Source organism: Aedes albopictus, chromosome 3 (genome assembly GCF_035046485.1).
Source record: "Aedes albopictus strain Foshan chromosome 3, AalbF5, whole genome shotgun sequence".
Lineage (NCBI taxonomy): Eukaryota > Metazoa > Arthropoda > Insecta > Diptera > Culicidae > Aedes > Aedes albopictus.
This window is the reverse complement of record NC_085138.1, coordinates 62,427,454-62,454,021: the sequence shown is the minus strand read 5'-3', so window position 1 is coordinate 62,454,021 and position 26,568 is coordinate 62,427,454. Positions and strand designations below refer to the sequence as shown.

General features: G+C 38.1%; 2 protein-coding genes across 3 annotated transcripts in view; both read left to right on the top strand.

The window, feature by feature from the left end:
* Positions 1-19,751, top strand: part of LOC109413762 (protein fem-1 homolog CG6966) — a 275,206-nt gene extending 255,455 nt beyond the window's left edge. For both annotated transcript variants that reach the window (XM_062859912.1, XM_029871374.2), the window contains exons 2-8: positions 9,710-9,869; positions 11,052-11,252; positions 11,320-11,538; positions 11,602-11,788; positions 11,849-12,485; positions 12,543-12,782; positions 17,767-19,751. In XM_062859912.1, coding sequence (XP_062715896.1) covers positions 9,710-9,869; positions 11,052-11,252; positions 11,320-11,538; positions 11,602-11,788; positions 11,849-12,485; positions 12,543-12,782; positions 17,767-17,952 — 1,830 coding nt within the window. In that variant the 3' untranslated portion in view covers positions 17,953-19,751. The remainder of the gene's footprint in view (positions 1-9,709; positions 9,870-11,051; positions 11,253-11,319; positions 11,539-11,601; positions 11,789-11,848; positions 12,486-12,542; positions 12,783-17,766) is intronic.
* A 4,747-nt stretch (positions 19,752-24,498) lies between these two features.
* LOC109399746 (mitochondrial potassium channel) lies at positions 24,499-25,756 on the top strand. Its single transcript, XM_019672264.3, has 2 exons — positions 24,499-25,182; positions 25,250-25,756. The coding sequence occupies exons 1-2, from the start codon at positions 24,682-24,684 to the stop codon at positions 25,727-25,729; spliced, it is 981 nt and encodes a 326-aa protein (XP_019527809.3). The 5' UTR covers positions 24,499-24,681; the 3' UTR covers positions 25,730-25,756.
* The last annotated feature ends 812 nt before the right edge of the window (positions 25,757-26,568 follow it).

Here is a 26,568-nt window from a genome sequence, read left to right as displayed (position 1 = left end):
CGCACGCAATTTAAGCAATTGCGCGCTGATTATATGGAATCAACCTATTAACTACCATCCGCCTCCTACTCCTTCCATTTGCTGCCGTAGATAGTAAGATGGAGCCGCCTGGTATCACATTAGAATTCATAGCGGAAAATGCCAGAGGTCATATTGCCCCACCTCAAGGTGCGTTTTGCCCAACAGTTTTTCAGCACCCAAAACGTAACACTTTTTTAAATTGTTAATTTGATTCGGTAAAACTGATATCACGCGGATCAAAAGTTGGCGTCTCTTAGTCAAATAAGTAAACTAACTTTCAAAACGAAAGACACCCATAAAATCATCTTAATCTTAGCTATAGGGCCACGTTTGCTTAGGGGGTGCATATTACCCCACCTTCCCCTACGAATGTGAAATGATGAATTGGAAAAAAAACTCTTGATTAACAGTTGCGGCAGTACACATAGAACACTAACCCGAGAAGCGAGCTGTAATCAATAGTAGGAATACAGCATCAATCTCCTTAAAAACGTCTGTATTTTAATAAAGAGTCATCTTATTTTTTTAACTTCTTTTTATCACTTCAAGAGCCTGAACAGAAGTTCCTACTACATCGATTTAAATGTCCCTTCTACAATGTCAAGAGCAGCCCGATGAAAACTTGCCAATCGAAACCAAAACAACAACAGAAAGGAAAACTATCAACACGTGAATGCAAATCTATTTTCGATTTCCCAACAAATCAATAGTCACTGAAGTCACTATGGTTGAACCATTCACCCCGGTATTTTAGTCTCTTCCACCGCACCGCATCACCACCGACCCATCGACCAATAGCCAAATCGATTCCGATCACTTTTACTGATTAGCTAGCAGTAGTGCTGATTCTTGTTATTGGTTTGCCTGTTTGTTTGGTTGAATTAACGGCGTCGTCGTCATCGATTGTCAACACTCTGGGGTAACTGGCTTCGAAAACGCGCCTGCCACTTTCATTTGGCGCCGTTCGTCGTCGTCATCAGCACTGATGTAGCTAGGAGGGATACTGGTAGAAACTCCGTTTATTTTTATTTTTTTCATTTTAAAACAATTAATATTAAGAACTGGGAAAACACGATAAGGAAATTCGGCTGAGGAACTCTTATTGGCTCTTGGAAATATCTATTTGAATTTGAGTAGGATATTGGTTCCCTTATTAAGCATATGGCTATCATTTTAATCCTACGAAAAACAAAGGATTCAAGCGTTGTTTTTATTTTCATTTTTGTATTTTTTGTTTAAAGTGAGCACGCATGAAAATAAAAAGAACGGAATCATTAGGTGCCCTAATTGCTTGTTTTCGAATAAGATGAATATGGGAGCATGAGATTACTGACATACCCTATTTATGGATAAAATATTTTATAAATTTTCACTAAAATTTATAGAAACATCTTTGGCGATATTTTTTGAGTAGGTATTTCTCTGCATACTTAAATTTTAATTTCAGATCGACTCTCTTGAAAACCTAAACAGTTCCGGTTTCTTTTATGTCGAATTCGTTTTTGATTCAGTTCCAACCTGGGTTGGAACTGGATGAGATCACAGTTTCAACCCCAACCCGACTTCGGTTTCGCTTGTACTAAAGTTTGTTTGAGTTTGTTTGACGTTTGTTTGTTTACACATTTTCCGCCAATCCAGTTCCAACCCAGGTTCAAAAACGAATTCGACATTAGTATTCCCTAAAACAGTTCCTACGAATGAGTTTTTTTTTGTTTATTTATTTTTCTGTATTTTAACTTAATTACGAATGAGCGGAAATTACCTAAACAGAGCTGTGGTTTACTTTTGGTCAGGTTGTCCCTGCCAAAGCTGCCAGCTGGCATCCTCTAAGCCACTAAGACAAATGTGTAGAAGGAGATCTTAGGGTGCTGTACATAAAACTTGAAGTATTTGAAGGCAAAGTACGTTTAATTGACAAATTACGATACTGCGGAATTCTTCATTACACCAACAAAGCTAGCCATTAAGGACAGACTTGTTAAAATCCCAAAATGGCCGCCACAATGGCCGACTTTGGCACCTACTCACGATTTCGAGGGCACAAATCTCTTCGTAAACAAAACCAGCGCAACTGATCTTCTTATTTTAAGCTTATTACAAGTGAGCAAGAACAGAATAATAAAATGCACTGGTGTGTGAAGCTTGCTTCTTGAGATTTGTGTGTTTGAAGTTTTGATGCACTGTTGAAGCGGGATGTCAAGACGTTTGTCCTTAAAATGTTTGACAATTCTGAGGTCATTTTGACAGACCACACACATGCACGAAACAGATGGATCATACATTTTACTTTATCAATTTTGTTGCCGTCCTTTTCATGCTCATGTTACATCTGTCAAAATGACCTGTGAATTGCCAGTCATTTTGAAGTTAGGTTCATAGGTGTAATAAAAATAGAAAGTCAAACTGGATTCTAAACATCATGGGTCCGTCTTTCACAACTTTATCTCTCGTTGGACACATAAATGTCAATCCCCCCGCACTCTCGCGGCCTACAAACAACAATGGCGCGTGTTGGTGGAATACCTGTAAATAAAAAAAATCGGGTTAAGTACTGTTTCTTATAGTTCCATCAAGAATTTGTATCCTTTGACAGATACGTATTTCAACATCAACTGTAAGATCGAGTCAAGTACAAGACACTGAAGATGACTTTACAGTTGAGGTCGAAATACGTATCTGTCAAAGGATACAAATTCTTGGTGGAATTAAAAGGAACAACCCGATTTTCTTTTTACTTAATGGCGCTATTATACATTTGTATATCTTCGTATCATTAAAATATTTAATTCATACAGTGTCTAAGAATGATCTTGCATGCATTTTCTGATGCGCTTTTTTCATTTTCTGAAAAACTAAGAAATGTATGTATAAAAAATTGAAGATTTGTTTGGATTTTTTTTAACGTGTATTTAAACTTATGCTAATTTTACACTTAAATTTGCTCAGATTATCATTCGAATGTTTACGATAATTTCCCCATGTTTTTTTTTTTCAATTTTCAGGCCAGTTAATTCATATTGTTCTGAAATTTATAAAGATATGTAGCAGTTACCTTACATGAGACGTACTATCATAAACCCTTGTAATCTAAAAAGATTTCCTGAAATTTGTTCATAAACTTTCCAAATATTTGCATCATGAATTCGTGAGTTATTCCTGTAAATTTATGACATATGATATACAAGTTGTTTGTCACAGATTCATTCTTTCAATAATCCAATGGTTATTCCAAGCGTTCTCTTCGGATTTTTTTTACTAACGACAACTCATCAGCTCATTTCTCAAATAGGTTTCATATAAAAAATGTCTCAAAGTTTCCCAATATAGTCTTGTTATTTGGTTCAAAATTTGTTGTATCCTACAATTATTTCTTCTAAATATCAACAACCTTTGTCATGAGCTTCTTAAAATATTTTTAATATTTCGATAAAACTTTTTTTAATGTTTAGAGTAAACTTTTTATAAGTACTAGTTGAAAATTCTGGAAAAGCTTTCTGATGTCAATTGCTCGATTTTTACTCGGGCTTACCAAGCCAAGTGAAAAGTATAACGTTTGATTGCTTTGACATTCATGCACATAACAGAAACACGTGTTTGATGAAAAAATTTAGATTTGCATTATGAAGAGAAGTCCTTCGAATCAAGAGTCTTGATTCAAGACAAACACAAGACTATATTGAGAAACTTAGAGACATTTTTTATATAAATCCTTTTTGAGAAATGAACTAATAAAGTCCAGAAATAAATAAAAAAATTGAAAAAATAAAAAAAAATCTCAGAGCATTTCTGGAAAATCCTGAAGTATTTTTGAAAACGAAATTCAATTGAAACGGTTCAGAAAAAACAAAATGCAATAAATAACTTTGTAGGACCTCCTAATGAAATTTTTAACACAAATAATGACGCTCATGCACAAACAAAAACATAAGTGTCTTGAGAAATTTTATTCAGTCTAATGGATAAAACACAAATTTTTCGATGATTTCCACTATTCACGGTTTTGGACTGTTGGACCACTAACCGTTTTGGGTACAAAATGGCCAGGTTTGACGATATGGTAAATATGATTAATCTGCTATATAGATCAGGGGTTTTCAGATCGTGCACCGCTGATTCAAGAACCCTAGCAGGCATTCACGAAGAATACTATTCTTTGGTTCGATTGGCTTTTATCGGTGATTTTTTTATTCACCGATAGAAGCCAATCGAACCAAAGAATAGTAAAGGTCCACGGTGATTATCCTTAACCGATTCACGAAGAATGATGCACCAAATTTCTCGATGGAATATATAAAACCTTTTTCTCTAGAATTTATCATGGATTTAAACAGCACCTAACATACTACAAAGAAAGAAAATTCAAGAACTTCTCTAAATATGTCAGAAGCAAACCAGCTAGGATTTCTGAGATTTTGCGTAGAACATGAGCAGAGATCTATCAATGTACACGAAAGTAGTTTACAAGGAATTCTACTGAAAACGTGTTTGTTATTTCAAAAAATCTCGCCAAAAATGTATCAAAGTTCTGAAAATAAATCCCTTGTAAGGATTTTGTCAAAAATTTCTCATTATTTGCCATATTAGTATTCATAGAGCGGTCTTCGCAGGATTTCGCCGAGGTTCTTTCAAGAATGTACGTTTTTGTATCACCAATGTTGCAGAAATTCCACTTTGATTCTGCTCAATATCTTGTTCAGCATTCCGAAGGCTCTGTCCCAAAATTTTCAGATATATCTCCAGCAAAGAATGTATTCAATGACGACGAACCAAGTTTCTCGAACTAAGATCTGACCTAGTAATGAGAACAACATACTAATCAATGTCATAATCACACAGTTTGTGGAAAAAAACATCGCATGGTCTAATCTGGCAATCGCTTTGAAAAATACGACTGCTTTTTAAGCAAACTAAATCGCTGAAATTGCTGAAACTAAATGATCAGTTGCACCGCGTAGAGATTCTTTTCCAAAAAGTGCACCACGCGCAAAAACGCTCCCGACTATATGAGAAAACAAAACTATTACAGGTTGTGTTTTTTTGTTACGATGATTTTTGTGACAACGGTTGATATAAAACATGTACCGTTAGTAGTTAAAATAACAATAAAAATCTAAAAGAACCCATACCAATAAAATCAAAAATATAACAAGTTGAGATATCATCATAACAAGATTATACATATCAAATTTTGTTAGACTAAACTTGAGAAATCATAACAAAATTATAACAAGTTCTGTTATTTATTTCAGAACAAATTTTTTACAAGTTTTGTTATAAATCTCTTGGCTCGAGCGACCAACATAACAAAAATTATCAATCTTTTTCGCGACAACACAAACAATCTTATGAATTTTGAAATAATTTTGTAACAAAAAATACAACAAAGGCTGGAATAAACTGTTACGAAATTATGTCAGTGACAATTTTATTTTATAATGCATATTATATCAAATGCTGTCATACATCTGTTTGAATAAATGAAACAAGTTTTTTTTATAATTAAGTTACTAAAATTATAACAAATATTCATATAAATTTGTTATGGATATTCATAATAAAACTAAGCATTGAATGTGAAAAGGTTTTTAAACTCTTTACGGAAAAATAAAAAAAGTTTCTTTAAATTTTGTGAACACTTTTGCATAACTCTGAATTCCGGTATTTTTGTAAATGAAATTCAGTCGTTTTGAACAGCACAGAAAAGAAAGTTAATAATACTGTGGGAATTTCCAATGAAATAAAAATATCAGTTTCTTGGCTGACTGATTTTGGTGGGACTAATGATTTCAGCTTGCAGTTGATTCTATTGTTTGATTCTTTTATTTCTTCGCCGACATACCTCTGTGCAAACGCGACACATCACAAATTAGTTAACTTCGAGTAAGTAAATGTTAAAATGTATAATTACCAAGAATGAAACCGTCAATAAAGCACAGGCCCTGAAGAAGATCCAACCCCGAAGATCGAAACGTCGGCTATGAAATAAAAGAACCAACGTTTATTTGTGTAACTGCAAATTTATAGATCACTTTTGCACATAATCTTAGGAATTTGCAGGACTAAAAAATGAAAATAAATAATGGTGCATAACAAAAGAAAAACCAAAAGGATAATATAACTGTGGCGCTTGAATATCACAAACAAAATCGGAAATATTTATAAATTTCCAAAATTTACAATTTTTTTAGATTTGTAACAAAATCTAAAATTAATAAACGGAAAAATTAAAGACTTTCCATGGACATCTACTTCTTCTAAAAAATAAACTTGGAAATTAACACGGCCAAAGCATTGCGATTGTAGCCAGATATTGTTGCGACCATTGTGTGATGTCGATTTAGTGCTTTCCAAGTGTGCCTTAAAACACGCTACACGGCACAATCAGGTTGATGATTCCCGTCGTATACCGTTTCAACGGTCTATTTAAAAAATATAGTTGGCCAACTCACACCCCGTGGCGCTCCTATCGTTTTTGTTTGAGTTTGACGTTTGTTCACTACCGCCACCTAATTGATGGTTGGCCAACTCAGTACTTTTTTAGTATTGGGCGAATATGTTTGCGTGGCTATGATTGGAATCGGAAAATGTAAGAAGTATTACGTTACTTGGATAAAAAGACTACCGAGTCTCGTCTCTGGTGCCCCCATGACCTACATACATATATGATAATTACTATCGGAATGTCCTTGGATATTTGGATCAGGTTTTCTAGTGAAAATCCTCAGAGGCTCTGGTGATTCTGACAAATTTTCTGAAGAGTTTATTGTTCGTACTTTTTGATGGATTCCTGGAAAACTTTTCTAATAAAAAATATGGAAAAGTGTGGATGAAATCTGTAATAAATTCAGGTGAGATCTCTCTTATTTCTTTCCGAAAAGTTCATCAATGATGAATTTCAAAAAACCCTAGTTTTTTTTTTGTTCAGTACGTCGGCTCCAGAGACAATACTTGCAGAGCTCCAGAACAATTTCTTTCCTAATTTATTGTGCTGTCTCATGAATATTGCTTGGCATTATTATACGTTTCTTATTATTATAAGGAAAACCTAGAATATTTTGCTAAAGTTAAGACAGGGAGCATTTATTTTTAATTTTGCAGAATATGACTTCGTTTGAAGAGTTTAACAACTTCATTTGTCCGTTAATTCTATCAGAAATTGTTTGGGTTATCCTGTAAAAAAGGTTCACAAATCTAAAGGGATTTATCAATAACGTCTCTAGCATATTGCATTTAATCGCCCACACACTTGTGTCACAAAATATTCAGGAATACAGTGGCGTTTTGGTTTTATCACTAGTTGTTTTAATCACTACTCTCCCAAATTCAGAGTTTTCATTTCAATTTTATCACGATTGTCGTTTCGTTTTCTTTACACTCGTTCTTAAACATTCCAAAATCAATATAAAATCAATATAACATACAGCATACAGCATAACATAACAGCCCAGTCCACTTAAACAGTTAAAAAATGTGAACTACAATTCAGTCGATTTTAAATAAAAAATTAACATTCATTGCTCGCATTTTTTTATCGTGATAAAACCGAAAAACCACTGTAACTTGTAAAAAAAAAACTTGATTTCGTCAAAACTTTTCAAGGAATTTTCCGAAAAAATCACGTGGTGAAAAATCTAGATAACCTTCTAAAATTTCAATAATTTTCGAAAAAAAAAATACTCACGCAAAAGTATTAACGGATTCCGTTAGAGACTTTCACCACTTGATTTGTTACATCAAAAGTGGAATATAATTAAACAAATTTTGCTCCACTGTCGTCATGGATTTTTTTAGACATTTTGCGTACTTCAAGATTTTTTTTCTGGGCTATTTCTATGAATAATGACATATTTTTACATTGAAGCATATGAAATTTAATATGGATCAATAGAAGAAAAAAGTACGAGTAATTTCATTAAGAATATTATCTTTAAGAATTTCACCAAAAATGTATCCAATGAATACACATTAAGGAATATCGACAGTAACAAAACTCCTTAAGAACTAAACCATTTTCTCTAGGTACGAATACTCAAACCAAAACAAAATAATCTTAAAGAATTCTAGCAGAAGTTATCTAATAGATTTAGGAATTCTTATAGTGCCCAGACCCCATCGAAAACCTCCAAGCCTGCCTAAAAAAATCTTAAACATCTACTGGGATATGTTTAAAAACCTCACTTTTTTCATATTAAAGTTCGCACAACATTCTGGGTTTTACTATACTGTGCTGCAAGATATTGTTTTCAGTTTTTTACGTATAGTCGAAAGTGAAAGAATTTAAGAGTATTGAAAATATAAATTTTCAAAAATGTTTTTTTTTCAATATGCCTTTGCTAACATTGCTTTTTCGCATTTCATTTGATCTGTAAGTCGGGCTGTAGCGTGTGGTTGACCATGTAGGCCATCGTCAAATGCGCCAGCTTCAGATGGACAACGAAAAGGGGCAACAACAAGAAAGGGACAGGGTTTATTTGAATGATATCAAGATTTAAATATTTAACCGTATTAGTGCGTTCGCAATATCCTGATAAATATAATATATTTGTTTTAAATATTTACCGCTGTTTTCCGTAGAAATTCTTTTTTTTTTTTCATTTTTTCTTGTTATTTTTTAAGAAAAGAGAAGTTTTAGAAGATTTATTTTTCCTAAAATTTTTTATGTTTTCATGTTTTTTTTTTGACAACGAATTACTGCAACTTTTTCAAAATATTGTCTTTTTTCCTGGATATTTCCTAAATATGTTTTTAAGCAATTGCGTATTATAATTTCTATTTTATACTACTCATTTCAGTATCATAATGACCTAATTTTCCGTACCGGTTCATTTTGCAACTGAAATGAGTTTCATAATGAAAAAAGTTGCATAATTTTCATTAGAAACATTTCTTCAGTTTAAACTTTAAAAAATAGTTTTATCAAATGTGATAATGTTAACTCAAGTTTCAATATTGTTGTAGTTTCTAAAAATGCACTTTTAAAATAAATACTTATTGTGAATAACTGACACTGAGGAAGATTACAAGTGGTAGTCGAAATCAGTAACAAATGTTGAAAACGACGTATAATCAATGGTGTAGCATTGATTATACGTCGTTTTCAAAATTTGTTACTGAAATACGCGTATCTGTCAGGATAAGCAAAAAAGGGCGGAATTAAGAGGTACAAAACTGATTACACTCATTTGAAAAAAAAAATACTTATTTTTGGGAATGTCTTAAAAAATATTGTGGTGATATCAAATGGAATCTGTGTGAGTGTGAAAAAAAATGTTTATATTTTTATAATTTTTTAGAAATTAGTGATGAACTTACATTTTTGTAGAGCGGGATGATAGTGGCGATGCATACTGTAGTATACACCGACCAAACGATAGCGGGACGGATTATTTATAGAAACCATTCGAAACGGTCAATATTTATGCAATGCAAGTGTGCAGCCGGCTCAGCGCGGCGGTGACGATCACCGGTCCGGCGATCGCTGATGTCACACCACACGACAAAAACGCACTTCCCTATTTTGCATCCACCAGCAACCGTCATATTGTTTGTAATCAACAAACTTTGTATATCAACAAACAACATTGTCTGAGTCTGAGTAGATGCCCCATTTGACCCGAATGCGCTTGTAGCCTTTTCTAGTATAGCAGGTATTTAACACTTTTCTTCTCTCTTCGTTTCTCAATTTCAGCGATACATCAGCGGACGGCCACAGAATGAGATCGAAATGCTGGTGACGGCGAAGACAGGTGGCGCCACTCCACTGCTGATCGCCTGCCGAAACGGACACTTCGACGTGGTGCAATACCTGATCAAGCGATGCCACGCGGACGTCGAACAGCCAGGATCAGGTATGTGCGACTCAGTGTACTCAGATGAATACTTCCATACATACCTAGGGAATCAATAACTTTGGAAGAACCTGAACGATAAGAGTCCTTAGGTTCTCCTCAACTGCAAAAGCCAACGTGTGCGCGGCCTTCCGCGAAACCGACGGCCCTTTTCTGATTCATTGCTAAATATGGTTTAAGCTTGTCGTTCCTCCGGCATACGAGCTACGTGCCCAGCCCACCGCAACCTGCCGTGTTTTATTCGCTTCACAATATCCGTCTCTTTATATACTTGGTACAATTCGTAGTTCACGCGACACCGCCAGATGCCGTTGTCACCGAGTATTGTTCGCAGCACTTTACGTTCAAAGACTTCAAAGGTTCTCCGATCAACTTCTCTCAGCGTCTATGATTCATGACCTATAAAACGACGAAAAGAATCAGAGTCTTGTACAACGCTAGTTCTGTCTTCGTTTGCAGCCTACGGGACTTCATCTGGTTTCGCAGACCGAACAAGGCCCAATTCACAGCCGCAATCCATCTACTCATCTCTTTTCTCTTCACTGTACACCGCCTTGAAATCAATAAACAAATGCTGGGTCTGCCAGCTGTACTTCCGGATTTATCGAAAATCTGCCGCAGGGTGAACTTCTGATCCGTCGTTGATAGGTCCCCACAAAAACTCGCCTGATATCCGCAGACGCAGAACTCCTCAGTCGGCCTCAGCGTGTTTAACATAATTCCGGACAAAATCTTATACGCTGAATTGAGAGATGTTATTCCTCTGTAGTCGCGCACTCTAGTTGATGCCCTTCCTTGTATAGATGACATATGAGACCATCCAACCAACTAGTAGATAGTTCTTCCTCTTCCCATATCTTTGATATAATACCTTGTAAGAGTGGATACAGCTGCTTACTACCGTGCTTGAGAAGCTCGACCAGGAGTTCGTGCTTCTCAGTAGCCTTGTTGTTCTTCAGCCCTGTAATAGTTATCTTGACCTCGTCTTGTGTTAGAGGTTCGTCAGCGTCGTCGTCGATTCGAGTTCTGTCTGTTGCTCTTCTATTCCCACTGTTCCACCATTCTTCGAAGTTCTCTCTTTGCCTGGCAGCCAGGTCTTATGTAGTTTCTGTAAACCCATATCGACTTGAAACTTCTTGATAGATCTAAAAACACAAACATGTTTTTTTTTTATTATTTCAGTGATTTTCGACGGCGAAACGATAGAGGGCGCTCCGCCCCTGTGGTGCGCCTCCGCCGCCGGCCACACCAGCATAGTGAAACTCCTAGTCCAGCACGGTGCCAAAGTGAACAGTACAACCAAAACCAACAGCACGCCTCTACGGGCGGCCTGCTTCGATGGGCACTACGAAATCGTCAAATACCTAGTTTCACACGGTGCCGGTAGGTGTCTCGCTGTTTCCGTCTGGCTTAACCCTATTTACATTGCGTTGTTCGACTTTCTTCGCAGATATCGAAGTGGCGAATCGCCACGGTCACACCTGTCTGATGATCGCCTGCTACAAGGGACACTACAAAATTGCACAATACCTTCTATCGCTCAAGGCGGACGTAAATCGGCGTAGCGTGAAAGGCAACACCGCCCTGCACGATTGCGCCGAGTCCGGTTCGCTGGAAATCCTCCAACTGCTCCTGCAGCACGGTGCTACAATGGATGTAGATTCCTACGGTAGGTCGTTCAACGGTTCGACTTCGTTCGATGGGGAGCTTACGCGGAGAATTTCTCTTTCAGGAATGACACCCCTCCTAGCCGCTAGCGTCACAGGACACCTGCCCATCGTAGAACACCTCATTAGTCTGCCATTCGTGAAACGGGATGATAGAATAGCTGCCCTCGAACTCCTCGGAGCAACCTACGTCGACAAGAAACGTGATATGCTCGGTGCACTCTCGTTCTGGAAACGTGCCATGGAAGATAGGTGCGGCTCCGACTTCTGCTGCCATCTATCGTCAATTAACGTAAGCCTCAATTCTTCCAGATATAGCAACAACCCAGTCCTGCCGAAGCCCGTGCGAGAACAGGTGCCCGCCTACGACTACGCCCAGGAAGTGAATGACCTCAGCGCCCTGGACGAGCTGGTTATGGACCCAGACGAGATGCGTATGCAGGCGCTTCTCATACGCGAACGGATACTCGGCCCGGTCCATCCCGACACCAGTTATTACATTCGCTTCCGAGGGGCCGTCTACGCTGACTCAGGTCGCTTCGACCGGTGTATAGAACTGTGGACGTACGCCCTCTCCATGCAACAGAACATCCTGGAACCCCTGAACCCTATGACGCAGTCCTCGCTTCTGTCCTTCGCCGAACTGTTCAGCTTCATGCTCGGTGAAGCCGGCCGACCAATCACCCGCGGCCGGATTGTGCCTCCGATCGAAACCTCCGACATGTTGATCATCTTCAAGAAGTCGATCCGCGAGGTGCAGCTCGGCCAGCGAATGATGGAGCAGATGCCGTCGCACGAACGGGACAGCACAGCCCTGAACCGAGCCCTCGTCATCTCGCTGCATTTGGCCTGCCTGCTGGCGCGACTGCTCGACGAAGACGAAGAAATTTGTTGTGATAGTATGAAGCATCAGATCCTGCGTGCTTTCTACGAATTAGTCAGTTTAAAAGTAAGTATCCGGGGTTGCCCTTAGTGTAAACATGGTTCAAAATCTGTTTTTTTTTAGATCGTAGCTAAATCCGGACGGACGGCGCTACATCTAGCGTGCTACAAGGAGGCGGCCCTGGTCGGTCGCTATCCAGCCTGCCAACTGCCATCGCCGCGCCTCGCCAAAGCATTGCTCCAGGTCGGTGCCGACCCGAACGCACAGGACGAAGCCGGAAATACGCCCCTGCATTTAGCGGCCCTGACCCGACCCTGCCCAGCGGATCTTGCGAAAACCTTGCTGGAATACGGAGCGCATTTGGTAAGTAGCAGCGTTGATAGACAATACACAATACATTGCAATGCCTATCCAAATCCAATCAAAATCCAATCAATTTCCAATCCAATCCATATCAAAATTCAATCCAAATCCAATCCAATCCAATCCAAATCCAATCCAAATCCAATCCAATCCAAATCCAATCCAAATTCAATCCAAATCTAATCCAAACCCAATCCAAATCCAATTTAAATCCAATCCAATCCAAATCCAATCCAATCCAAATCCAATCCAAATCCAATCCAAATCCAATCCAAATCCAATCCAAATCCAATCCAAATCCAATCCAAATCCAATCCAAATCCAATCCAAATCCAAGCCAAATCCAACCCAAATCCAATCCAAATCCAATCCAAATCCAATCAAAATCCAAACCAAATCCAATCCAAATCCAATCCAAATCCAATCCAAATCCAATCCAAATCCAATCCAAATCCAATCCAAATCCAATCCAAATCCAATCCAATCCAAATCCAATCCAAATCTAATCCAAATCCAATCCAAATCCAATCCAAATCCAATCCAAATCCAACCAAATCCAATCCAAATCCAATCCAAATCCAATCCAAATCCAATCCAAATCCAATCCAAATCCAATCCAAATCCAATCCAAATCCAATCCAAATCCAATCCAAATCCAATCCAAATCCAATCCAAATCCAATCCAAATCCAATCCAAATCCAATCCAAATCCAATCCAAATCCAACCCAAATCCAATCCAAATCCAATCCAAATCCAATCCAAATCCAATCCAAATCCAATCCAATCCAAATCCAATCCAAATTCAATCCAAACCCAATCCAAATCCAATTTAAATCCAATCCAATCCAAATCCAATCCAATCCAAATCCAATCCAAATCCAATCCAAATCCAATCCAAATCCAATCCAAATCCAATCCAAATCCAAGCCAAATCCAATCCAAATCCAAGCCAAATCCAATCCAAATCCAATCCAAATCCAATCCAAATCCAATCCAAATCCAATCCAAATGCAATCCAAATGCAATCCAAATCCAATCCAAATCCAATCCAAATCCAATCCAAATCCAATCCAAATCCAATCCAAATCCAATCCAAATCCAATCCAAACCCAATCCAAATCCAATCCAAATCCAATCCAAACCCAATCCAAATCCAATCCAAATCCAATCCAAATACAATCCAAATACAATCCAAATCCAATCCAAATCCAATCCAATCCAAATCCAATCCAAATCTAATCCAAATCCAATCCAAATCCAATCCAAATCCAATCCAAATCCAACCAAATCCAATCCAAATCTAATCCAAATCCAATCCAAATCCAATCCAAATCCAATCCAAATCCAATCCAAATCCAATCCAAATCCAATCCAAATCCAATCCAAATCCAATCCAAATCCAATCCAAATCCAATCCAAATCCAATCCAAATCCAATCCAAATCCAATCCAAATCCAATCCAAATCCAATCCAAATCCAATCCAAATCCAATCCAAATCCAATCCAAATCCAATCCAAATCCAATCCAAATCCAATCCAAATCCAATCCAAATCCAATCCAAATCCAATCCAAATCCAATCCAAATCCAATCCAAATCCAATCCAAATCCAATCCAAATCCAATCCAAATCCAATCCAAATCCAATCCAAATCCAATCCAAATCCAATCCAAATCCAATCCAAATCCAATCCAAATCCAATCCAAATCCAATCCAAATCCAATCCAAATCCAATCCAAATCCAATCCAAATCCAATCCAAATCCAATCCAAATCCAATCCATATCCAATCCAAATCCAATCCAATCCAAATCCAATCCAAATTCAATCCAAATCTAATCCAAACCCAATCCAAATCCAATTTAAATCCAATCCAATCCAAATCCAATCCAATCCAAATCCAATCCAAATCCAATCCAAATCCAATCCAAATCCAATCCAAATCCAATCCAAATCCAATCCAAATCCAATACAAATCCAATCCAAATCCAATCCAAATCCAAGCCAAATCCAATCCAAATCCAATCCAAATCCAATCCAAATCCAATCCAAATCCAATCCAAATCCAATCCAAATGCAATCCAAATGCAATCCAAATCCAATCCAAATCCAATCCAAATCCAATCCAAATCCAATCCAAATCCAATCCAAATCCAATCCAAATCCAATCCAAATCCAATCCAAATCCAATCCAAATCCAATCCAAATCCAATCCAAATCCAATCCAAAACCAATCCAAATCCAATCCATATCCAATCCAAATCAAATTCAAATCCTACCCAAATCCAATCCAAATACAATCCAAATCCAATCCATATCAAATCCAAATCCAATCCAAATCCAATCCAAATCCAATCCAAATCCAATCCAAATCCAATCCAAATCCAATCCAAATCCAATCCAAATCCAATCCAAATCCAATCCAAATCCAAATCCAATCCAAATCCAATCCAAATCCAATCCAAATCCAATCCAAATCCAATCCAAATCCAATCCAAATCCAATCCAAATCCAATCCAAATCCAATCCAAATCCAATCCAAATCCAATCCAAATCCAATCCAAATCCAATCCAAATCCAATCCAAATCCAATCCAAATCCAATCCAAATCCAATCCAAATCCAATCCAAATCCAATCCAAATCCAATCCAAATCCAATCCAAATCCAATCCAAATCCAATCCAAATCCAATCCAAATCCAATCCAAAACCAATCCAAATCCAATCCATATCCAATCCAAATCAAATTCAAATCCTACCCAAATCCAATCCAAATACAATCCAAATCCAATCCATATCAAATCCAAATCCAATCCAAATCCAATCCAAATCCAATCCAAATCCAATCCAAATCCAATCCAAATCCAATCCAAATCCAATCCAAATCCAATCCAAATCCAATCCAAATCCAATCCAAATCCAATCCAAATCCAATCCAAATCCAATCCAAATCCAATCCAAATCCAATCCAAATCCAATCCAAATCCAATCCAAATCCAATCCAAATCCAATCCAAATCCAATCCAAATCCAATCCAAATCCAATCCAAATCCAATCCAAATCCAATCCAAATCCAATCCAAATCCAATCCAAATCCAATCCAAATCCAATCCAAATCCAATCCAAATCCAATCCAAATCCAATCCAAATCCAATCCAAATCCAATCCAAATCCAATCCAAATCCAATCCAAATCCAATCCAAATCCAATCCAAATCCAATCCAAATCCAATCCAAATCCAATCCAAATCCAATCCAAATCCAATCCAAATCCAATCCAAATCCAATCCAAATCCAATCCAAATCCAATCCAAATCCAATCTAAATCCAATCCAAATCCAATTCAAATTCAATCCAAATCAAATCCATTCCAAATCCAATCCAAATCCAATCCAAATCCAATCCAAAGCCAATCCAAATGCAATCCAAATCCAATCCAAATCCAATCCAAATCCAATCCAAATCCAATCCAAATCCAATCCAAATCCAATCCAAATCCAATCCAAATCCAATCCAAATCCAATCCAAATCCAATCCAAATCCAATCCAAATCCAATCCAAATCCAATCCAAATCCAATCCAAATCCAATCCAAATCCAATCCAAATCCAATCCAAATCCAATCCAAATCCAATCCAAATCCAATCCAAATCCAATCCAAATCCAATCCAAATCCAATCCATATCCAATCCAAATCAAATTCAAATCCTACCCAAATCCAATCCAAATACAATCCAAATCCAATCCATATCAAATCCAAATCCAATCCAAATCCAATCCAAATCCAATCCAAATCCAATCCAAATCCAATCCAAATCCAATCCAAATCCAATCCAAATCCAATACAAATCCAATCCAAATCCAATCCAAATCCAATCCAAATCCAATCCAAATCCAATCCAAATCCAATCCAAATCCAATCCAAATCCAATCCAAATCCAATCCAAATCCAATCCAAATCCAATCCAAATCCAATCCAAATCTAATCCAAATCCAATCCAAATCCAATCCAAATCCATCCAAGTCCAATCCAAATCCAATCCAAATCCAATCCATATCCAATCCAAATCAAATTCAAATCCTACCCAAATCCAATCGAAATACAATCCAAATCCAATCCATATCAAATCCAAATCCAATCCAAATCCAATCCAAATCCAATCCAAATCCAATCCAAATCCAATCCAAATCCAATCCAAATATAATCCAAATCCAATCCAAATCCAATCCAAATCCATCCAAGTCCAATCCAAATCCAATCCATATCCAATCCAAATCAAATTCAAATCCTACCCAAATCCAATCCAAATACAATCCAAATCCAATCCAAATCCAATCCAAATCCAATCCAAATCCAATCCAAATCCAATCCAAATCCAATCCAAATCCAATCCAAATCCAATCCAAATCCAATCCAAATCCAATCCAAATCCAATCCAAATCCAATCCAAATCCAATCCAAATCCAATCCAAATCCAATCCAAATCCAATCCAAATCCAATCCAAATCCAATCCAAATCCAATCCAAATCCAATCCAAATCCAATCCAAATCCAATCCAAATCCAATCCAAATCCAATCCAAATCCAATCCAAATCCAATCCAAATCCAATCCAAATCCAATCCAAATCCAATCCAAATCCAATCCAAATCCAATCCAAATCCAATCCAAATCCAATACAAATCCAATCCAAATGCAATCCAAATGCAATCCAAATCCAATCCAAATCCAATCCAAATCCAATCCAAATCCAATCCAAATCCAATCCAAATCCAATCCAAATCCAATCCAAATCCAATCCAAATCCAATCCAAATCCAATCCAAATCCAATCCAAATCCAATCCAAATCCAATCCAAATCCAATCCAAATCCAATCCAAATCCAATCCAAATCCAATCTAAATCCAATCCAAATCCAATTTAAATTTGTCCTCTTAAGTCTAAACCGACTTGAAACGTTTCAATAATTCCCCTCAATCTTGTTGCAGGACACCAAAAATCTGGACGGCGACACGTTCGAATCGCTGCTGCAGAACCAACGCCTCCACGAGCTGGTCAACCCGATCAAGTATACCCGCCTGTCTTGCCTGGCCGCCCGAGTCCTGCAGCGTCACGCCATAGAATACCACAACCAGGTGCCGAGATGTTTGTACGAGTTTGTCGATTCCCACTAGATTGGTGGATTGGTGGATCTACACTACATACATACATAGGTCTTCACAGCAGGAGAACAGGTAGTAGCTTCCAGAGGAGCCGGATCGCGTTCCGTTCCGATGAAGCGCCCTTAGTTTAAGAGAGCAGTTACGAGATTTAGTGCGAACGTCAGAGTTGCAAAAAGCTTATTTCAGACTATTTGTAGTGGTTTTAAGTTTTCTGGAAGAACGCACTGCCCGTTTCTTTCGCGTATTCGGTAGACCTCGGAGCCCACACGAATGCTGTATCCATCACAATTATATAGCTGTGACACCATCTTCATTGATTGATCATGACGACCGTCAGCTTCCGATTTGAGCGAGCAATTCAAAACGGACAAGAGTGATGAGTTTCATTTACTTTTAGTTTTAGGAAGGAAGCCCAGCGTGGCTTGGCTGCGGGTTCCGGCCACGCCCACAACAGGAAGGTTACATTTCTTAACTAATGGAACAGTTCGCAAATACGGCGTGGTGAACTCGCAGCCTCGATGGGCCTCGGGTATATGGTTAACTGTGTACAAGCCTTCTACGAGTCTGAATCCCTGACGCAGGGCTGGAAGCTTAAGGAAAAAACTTTGATTCATTTTCGTGTTCACACAGTAAGATTTTTCTGTTTAGTCAAGTAAGAACTCAACTTTTTGCCTGTAGCAATTTTACGTATGCTTGAAGTTATGAATGAGACGAACAAACGTCAAAAGAAACGTGCGGTGATAGTTAAGTATGAGATAAGTTTTAAAGTGAACAACTTTCTTGAAATTTCATTTACCCGCTCATTTGTTATACTTTCTAGCTTTAATATTCTAGTGGAACAAACTCAAGCAGTTTCTATCGTTTACATTTTAGGTTAGTGCTTAGACTGGTACTATGAATAATCATTTTCATTTTCAAGTGTTCAGGAAACCTTACAAATGTAGGCTCACTTTTGTTATGCAAATTGTAATTGTTAACGTAAAACCGTCTTTTCAATACAAAAGCAGCCGGTATTTTCTGCTAAACATCTTTGAACATAGGACGAATTGAGGAATAAATGCTCCCCTGAACTCTTGTTTCAAAAAGGTAAGATACCTACGAAAGAGTATAGACAACTCCTTAGTTAGCAAATTTTATATCAGAACCGACCATATTCGGTCTCATGCACACCACAAAACGACTACATCCCTGAATATTCGCATACCGCGCTATAACACCATTTCAATCTGTATCGTTAAAAAATAGTGCTGAGTCGGTGTTAAAATCCCGCAAAATTACGAAACTCCCATTAGAGCAGTTCATTGTTCACCGGAAACAGACTTATAGCGTATAAAGTAGCAAACAATTATTGGAAAACAGACCCAATTATAATAGAACAGTAGGAGAGAGGAGACATACGTCAAATATCAACCACCCCGCACATATACAGTGAGACCTAGAAAGAAATCATCCAGATGTAACACACATATGTTACAGCGTTATATAGCGAATTCAACGAGGATGAACAAAATAAAATAAAAATGCTAAACAATCGCCATTTGCATGTGTTACAAGAAAAAAAACCTATAGAATGTATCATTTTACCCGCGTTGACAAAGGAAAGTGTATAGTTAATTCCTGCAGTTCAGTTTAGTGGAATGACATATGGGACAGTGGAATGACATGGGAATGGTAGTTAGTGCAGGAGTATGGAGATATGAACCAAGTGCGAGAGCGAATAGGAACCACCCACGTTGATGGAAACACGTAGAAACCAGAACGATTATTAGCATGAAAAATTATACAGAACAAAAATGATTAAAATAATAGAAGATTTGTTTGTCTTCGGAAGTGGGAAGAAAGAAAGTCCTGGGGAAAACTACCGTCTACCTCCGTTGGTTTGAAGAACGATACCATAGACTAACTTCAAGACCTCGATGTACCAAAGAAAACCATCAAATTTTCTGTGTCCAGTCCGGTACCCAATAAATATTCATTACCGTGTATTTTTTTCCGTGTAAATTGCTTTTTGTGTAAATTATATTTAGCGTGTTACACCGATCTGACAGCTCTGACAGTAAGGGACTAAACATAAATTACGCAAGTGGGTACCGAGGATTGTTCACAATCTGCGAACTTGACTGCGGAAAAAATCGCGACCATGACGCCGCTGACGATACCTCATGCAATGCATTTTTTTTTTAATTTGAGTCTAGCAACCCTGTTGGCGTAAAAAAACCCACTACTGACAACCTTGTTTGATGATTTGTTTTAATCTGCGTGTGGATTGGATTTGGTTTGGATTTGGATTGGATTTGGATTGGATTTGGATTGGATTTGGATTGGATTTGGATTGGATTTGGATTGGATTTGGATTGGATTTGGATTGGATTTGGATGGGATTTGGATTGGATTTGGATTGGATTTGGATTGGATTTGGATTGGATTTGGATTGGATTTGTATTGGATTTGGATTGGATTTGGATTGGTTTTGGATTGGATTTGGATTGGACTTGGTTTGGATTTGGATTGGATTTGGATTGGATTTGGATTGGATTTGGATTGGATTTGGATTGGATTTGGATTGGATTTGGATTGGATTTGGATTGGATTTGGATTGGATTTGGATTGGATTTGGATTGGATTTGGATTGGATTTGGATTGGATTTGGATTGGATTTGGATTGGATTTGGATTGGATTTGGATTGGATTTGGATTGGATTTGGATTGGATTTGGATTGGATTTGGATTGGATTTGGATTGGATTTGGATTGGATTTGGATTGGATTTGGATTTGGATTGGATTTGGATTGGATTTGGATTGGATTTGGATTGGATTTGGATTGGATTTGGATTGGATTTGGATTGGATTTGGATTGGATTTGGATTGGATTTGGATTGGATTTGGATTGGATTTGGATTGGATTTGGATTGGATTTGGATTGGATTTGGATTGGATTTGGATTGGATTTGGATTGGATTTGGATTGGATTTGGATTGGATTTGGATTGGATTTTGATTGGATTTGGATTGGAACCCGGATAAAAACTAACCATAGGGTGTATGGTGAAAACCATTCCTGCACCATACAGTGTACCAGCTACAATAAAGTGTATTGTAATGAAATGGTTCGCTATACTATACATTTACATTGGATTTTTATGTAACAATATATTATACTGTTTTTCTTACGTTTGAACCACAGACAAACAGACGTAACACTCTGATAACTCCAATCGTACTTCGATTTAACGACCTTTTTCATAATTTGATAGTTGGCCAACTACCCACCTGTGGCGCTCACATCGTTTTTGTTCGAGTTTGACGTTTGCTCACTACCGCCATCTAGTTGATGGTCGGCCAAACTTAGTCATTTTAGTATTGGGCGAATATGTTTTCGTGACTATGATTTATATCGAGAAATGTTCGAAGTGTTACGTCTGTTTGTCTGTGTTTGAACCATTCACTTTTCCGAAACATTATTTTTCCGTGAATTTTTAATTATTTCTGGTGTTCGATTTGAATAGATCGTATATGTTTGCTGTGATTCCTATGCAGATTCGACCTATTCAAATCGAACACCAGATTTATTCAGTTTAAGATTTTTTCCGTGCTTTGTTTTGTTGATGTTTGTGACTTTATTGATGCAAAGGAAAGGAAAGAAAAAAAAAAGTGAATAAGTTGAAACATCAATTTAACCTTTTGGAATCGATTTTTTTCGCCGCTGTTGACGCAACCTCGCTGGTGTCGAACGCGTTTGTTATGCTCGGTTTCATCGCCGGGGTCATATATGACCCCTCCGGCTCCAAAGGGTTAATGCCAATAACATGTTTCAATCAGTGGTAAACCAGATGTCCTAAGAACTGCAGGTCCAAGCAGGGGTCCAAGAGATATGGCGGGCTCGAGGGCGGGCTTGGCGTGTAGAGTGCGATGAGAGAAATACGAATGCAATGTAGGCCAACCCGGAAAGATGCAGGTCAGATTACCGTAAATCAGTAGATGAGTTTAACACTTCAACACTATTCTTTCTGTATTTGCATTTAGGGGAGTTTTCTCCTCTTCTCTCATGTGAACTTGCCTTCGACCACAATCGAATCAAATGCGGTTGACAAACTTTATCTTTGACGTAGAGCCATCTTTAACATATGGACTGGACTGAACACTGAAATGACTTTTAATATAGGTTCATCTGCGGGTTCGCTTTTTAACCTAACTTATATTTGAATCGAACTTGACAGTTATCTCATGAGTTGTTATGTATTTCAAACTTTAGTCAAACTGGTGCCTCAATATTGCAATAACGGTTAAGCACGCTGTAATGATACTTATGTACCTCGTCACCCACTTCATGCAACTACATTAGTGGTCTAATAACACTTAGCGCGCTCGGCATAGTTCCATCATGCCGCTCAAAGTGTTGCCACAAATAATGCTTAGTTTGCGAAACCCGGTTATCTGGCTGGTGGGAAATGGGAGCCTAAGCTTCAACTGCTAATGCAATCAGAGACTACTCAGACTTAGACGTGGGCGATCCTATATATGTAGGATTATCCAAAACGCTCTGGGAATTCCCAAAGCGCATTCTAATAAATCTAATAAGCCTAAGATGCCATTAACAGGAGGAAAATGGCAAGATAATATAACAATATATGGTTTATGTAATGTAAAACAATTCAACATAACAAAAGAGAACCATTCCAAAACCATTTGATTAAATGTATAACCAGTAGTGAAATTACAATTAAAAACAATTTATTTACGGTACATTTTATTGTTTGAAACCATTCATGTACCATACAATGTACGATATATTTAAACCCACGTATCAGTATTTTGAACAATTCATTAACAATAAAATGTATGGTTTTGCAAAAAAATATATTGAGTTGTCCAAAAAATGTCTCACGAAACCTAATGCAAGCCTATCCATATACGTGAGAACAAAAGATGTTTACAAAGTTCTTACAGATAGATTAACACGGGAAATCTGAACACAAACCACTACCACACAGGAATTTGGATTGGTCAATATGGAGAAAAATATTTTTTTATATTGTTACGATACTTAACAACCTGTATAATATATTGTAAAAATCTTATTTACAATTCACGGTATGGTATCCAACATTACATCTTATTGTTTTTGTATTTTTATTTTTACAGTGGTGTCTATTGTAAAAATATGGTTCTAAATAGTACTGTTACAATATAACGTTCGGTTTTTCTACTGTATTTTTTATTCGGGAAGCCAAGGGCTGAAAGTCTCTCTAATAAAAAGTGTAAACTAACTGGTTATCGTTTTCAATAAAAATTACAATTACGATTACAATTACAATTACAATAAAGACAAATCAATCAATCAATCAATCAATTTGGATTGGATTTGGATTGGATTTGTATTGGACTGCTTGGGGAACGTTCAAAAATTACGTCCAACATTTGGGGGAGGGGGGGGTCTAGAAAAGTGTGACAGTACGTGTATTGGGTATAGGGAAATTGCGTGACAGAGGGGGGAGGGGGGGGGGTCTAGAAATCCCGAAAAACGATGGACGTAATTTTTGAATCTTCCCTTGGTCATGGCTAAATCCCCTAATCCCCATTCGTAATTTTTCTGTGCGCTGTACCGAAATATAAAAGCTTCACTCAGAGAAAATAGGTAGAGAAGCGAAGAGTGTGAAGCCAAAAATACCTTATCGAACCGTCAAACTGGTATCCTATCGAGCAAAATCAACAAACCTTGACGATTACCGCATAAGTGAAGATAAGTATTGCAATCATTTGAAACATATTTTTACCAAAGTTTTTAAAAATCATGGATAACAGTATAAATAACATTGATTCCTTGAATTAATGAAAATTGTTCCATTTTGGAACATCAGTTTGATAATGCCCAGTTAATAAAACAACAGTATAAATAGTTTTCAAACGCGGTATGCGAGATAGGCACTACCTTCGATGGGTGGATTAATCTGCTTTGCTGCAGTTGCCAGCATCCGAGCGATGAAATCAAAACAGAAAAAGTGTTGCCGTTCTGGCGGCTGTTCACTCTTCGCTTCTCTACCTATTTTCTCTGGCTTCACTCAGAGAAAATAGGTAGAGAAGCGAAGAGTGAACAGCCGCCAGAACGGCAACACTTTTTCTGTTTTGATTTCATCGCTCGGATGCTGGCAACTGCAGCAAAGCAGATTAATCCACCCATCGAAGGTAGTGCCTATCTCGCATACCGCGTTTGAAAACTATTTATACTGTTGTTTTATTAACTGGGCATTATCAAACTGATGTTCCAAAATGGAACAATTTTCATTAATTCAAGGAATCAATGTTATTTATACTGTTATCCATGATTTTTAAAAACTTTGGTAAAAATATGTTTCAAATGATTGCAATACTTATCTTCACTTATGCGGTAATCGTCAAGGTTTGTTGATTTTGCTCGATAGGATACCAGTTTGACGGTTCGATAAGGTATTTTTGGCTTCACACTCTTCGCTTCTCTACCTATTTTCTCTGGCTTCACTGTACTAATGCTGCCATTGCTTTCGCACTGGGTTTGTTTTGACTTTTGTGACAGTTCTCTGATAACGTTTCCAAAACTGCAGCGGACTGTACGACGATTTCCTGATTTCTCAGTGATTTTGGTTCAAGTTTTGTTATTAAATTTATTAGTTTTACGACGTTGCATTTAATCGGTTTGTATTGAAATGCATTTGTTATCATTACTATAATCCTTCCCTCTTGGGAACAATTAGCTAGTAACCCAAAATGCTCGCCAAAAAGTTAATGTGTGCACCCGGCTGGAGGACCTTCCACGGAAGCAGCAGTTACATCATTCGCATCCGTGATTACTCATCTCAAAAACAAAGCGATTCCGCTCAGCCGGATTCGTCTCCACAGTCTGCCTCAGGTCAGTTCGAGTACATAACCCTCCAGGAGCCGGAATCCAGTCGCCATCAGGCACGGCAATCGGCCAGTTCCGGCAGCAATGTGGCCATCCGGCGAATCAGTTTGCTGGATCTGGCCAAAAGTAAACTTTACGAGGCTCAGTCGTTCTACAACGAATTCAGCGGAATGAGCGAAGTGATTGCCGCCCAGAGCAAGGTGATCGAAATTCAGAACCAACTGCAGCTAGTGCAGGAACGTCGACGGCATATCCTGCTGGAGTTGACACTGATCCGGAAGCAGCTGCAGGATATCCATGTGGAGTTGCAGAAGGCCGTGCGCGGTGAGCATCGGTACGTGGAACTGATCAAGGAGGAGTTCGATGTGAGTTTTGTTGATCTGGATCGCAGAGAAATCGTCAACTATTTACCCCCTTTCCGTTGTTTTTTAGGTGATGGCGCGGGAGAAGGAAAAGAATCAGATATTCCAAATCGTAGACCAGGAAGAGCGCGAGCTGTTTTCGCATCTGACTGCGTCCGTTAAGACATCGCACGAAAAGGAGCGAACGCAGGCCAACAACGTCAAATACTGGTCCATTATTGGGTCCTGCGTGGGTGCCCTGCTGGGAATCATTGCCACTTCCATCAACTATTACTACAGGAATACGCAGTTCGAGGCAATCAAGAAGACCACCAGCGACGGAGTGGGACGGTTGACGGTGGTGGATGAGAAAATCAACGGTCTGGGAGATCTGCTGAGGTACATAGTGGAATATGTAGCGATGAGAAAGCTGGAAGATGAACGAGAACGCTTGAGGGCCATCAAGGAGGCCGAGGAGCGGAAGCTAAGAGCAGCCGAGGGCTGGGGTAGTTATCTGAAAAGGAACACAGCGCGGGTCTACAGGTATTTTGTACCGCTGAGTAATAAATAGGAACAATGATTTATTATGCACAATGTGGCCAACTTTATGAGGAAGAACGTAACCTTTGGAGGATAGCGGAATCTTTTACAGAGGTAAGTCCTATTTCCTCTTACCCCATGAACGAAGATAATTATAACGTGAAGCGAGTCACTTTTTGAAGACTTGGTCACTATTTTCGGGTCAGTCACAATGTTCAAGATGTTTTTATCCAGGAATTGCTATAGCAATACAGAAGGTTTGTTAAAAATACCTACGTGGATTGCTCCAGAAACTTCTGAAATCCTAGCAGGGCTTTCTTTAGAGATTTCAAAAGGAATTGCTCCAATAGATCTTCTGGGAATTACTCCAGGCATTTTTCCAGGAATTCCTCTAAGGATGCCCATAGGGATTCCTTCAGAAATTATTCGGGGGGTTTATTTGGAAACTCCTCTAGAGGTTTCTACAGTTGCGGGATTTCTTCAGGATCCTTCTGTAAGGTTTCTGGGTTAATTTTTCGAGTAATTCCTCCAGAAATTTTACCAAGGATTCTCCACTGATTCCTCCTGGTATTTTTTTTCATAGAGATAACTCCGAAGAATTTAAAACCAAATAAAAATCAACAGTGTCTATGGATGCTTATTAGCAATCTTGTAATGACCTGGATTCTAATTCCTTCAAGAATAAATCTTCAGCTGTGTTTTTCCGAGCACATACATCCTTGCCGGTATTTCCCTAAAGACAGTCAGGCTTATTCTGCGAAGTGAGACGAAACAAATAAGGTGACAAAGGTCGGCTCGATTCGATCCCATTCGATTTGCATTAGTAGTCTCACGTCAAGTAAGAAAACTCCAATCGTCTTCCCTCACACG

What these genes read in the sequence shown, in the direction of transcription:
- LOC109399746 (XM_019672264.3), top strand. Translation starts at nt 24,682, where the DNA reads ATGCTCGCCAAAAAGTTAATGTGTGCACCCGGCTGGAGGACCTTCCAC. An exon ending in TGATCAAGGAGGAGTTCGAT is followed by an intron (nt 25,183 to 25,249) that starts GTGAGTTTTGTT and finishes GTTGTTTTTTAG; the next exon opens with GTGATGGCGCGGGAGAAGGA.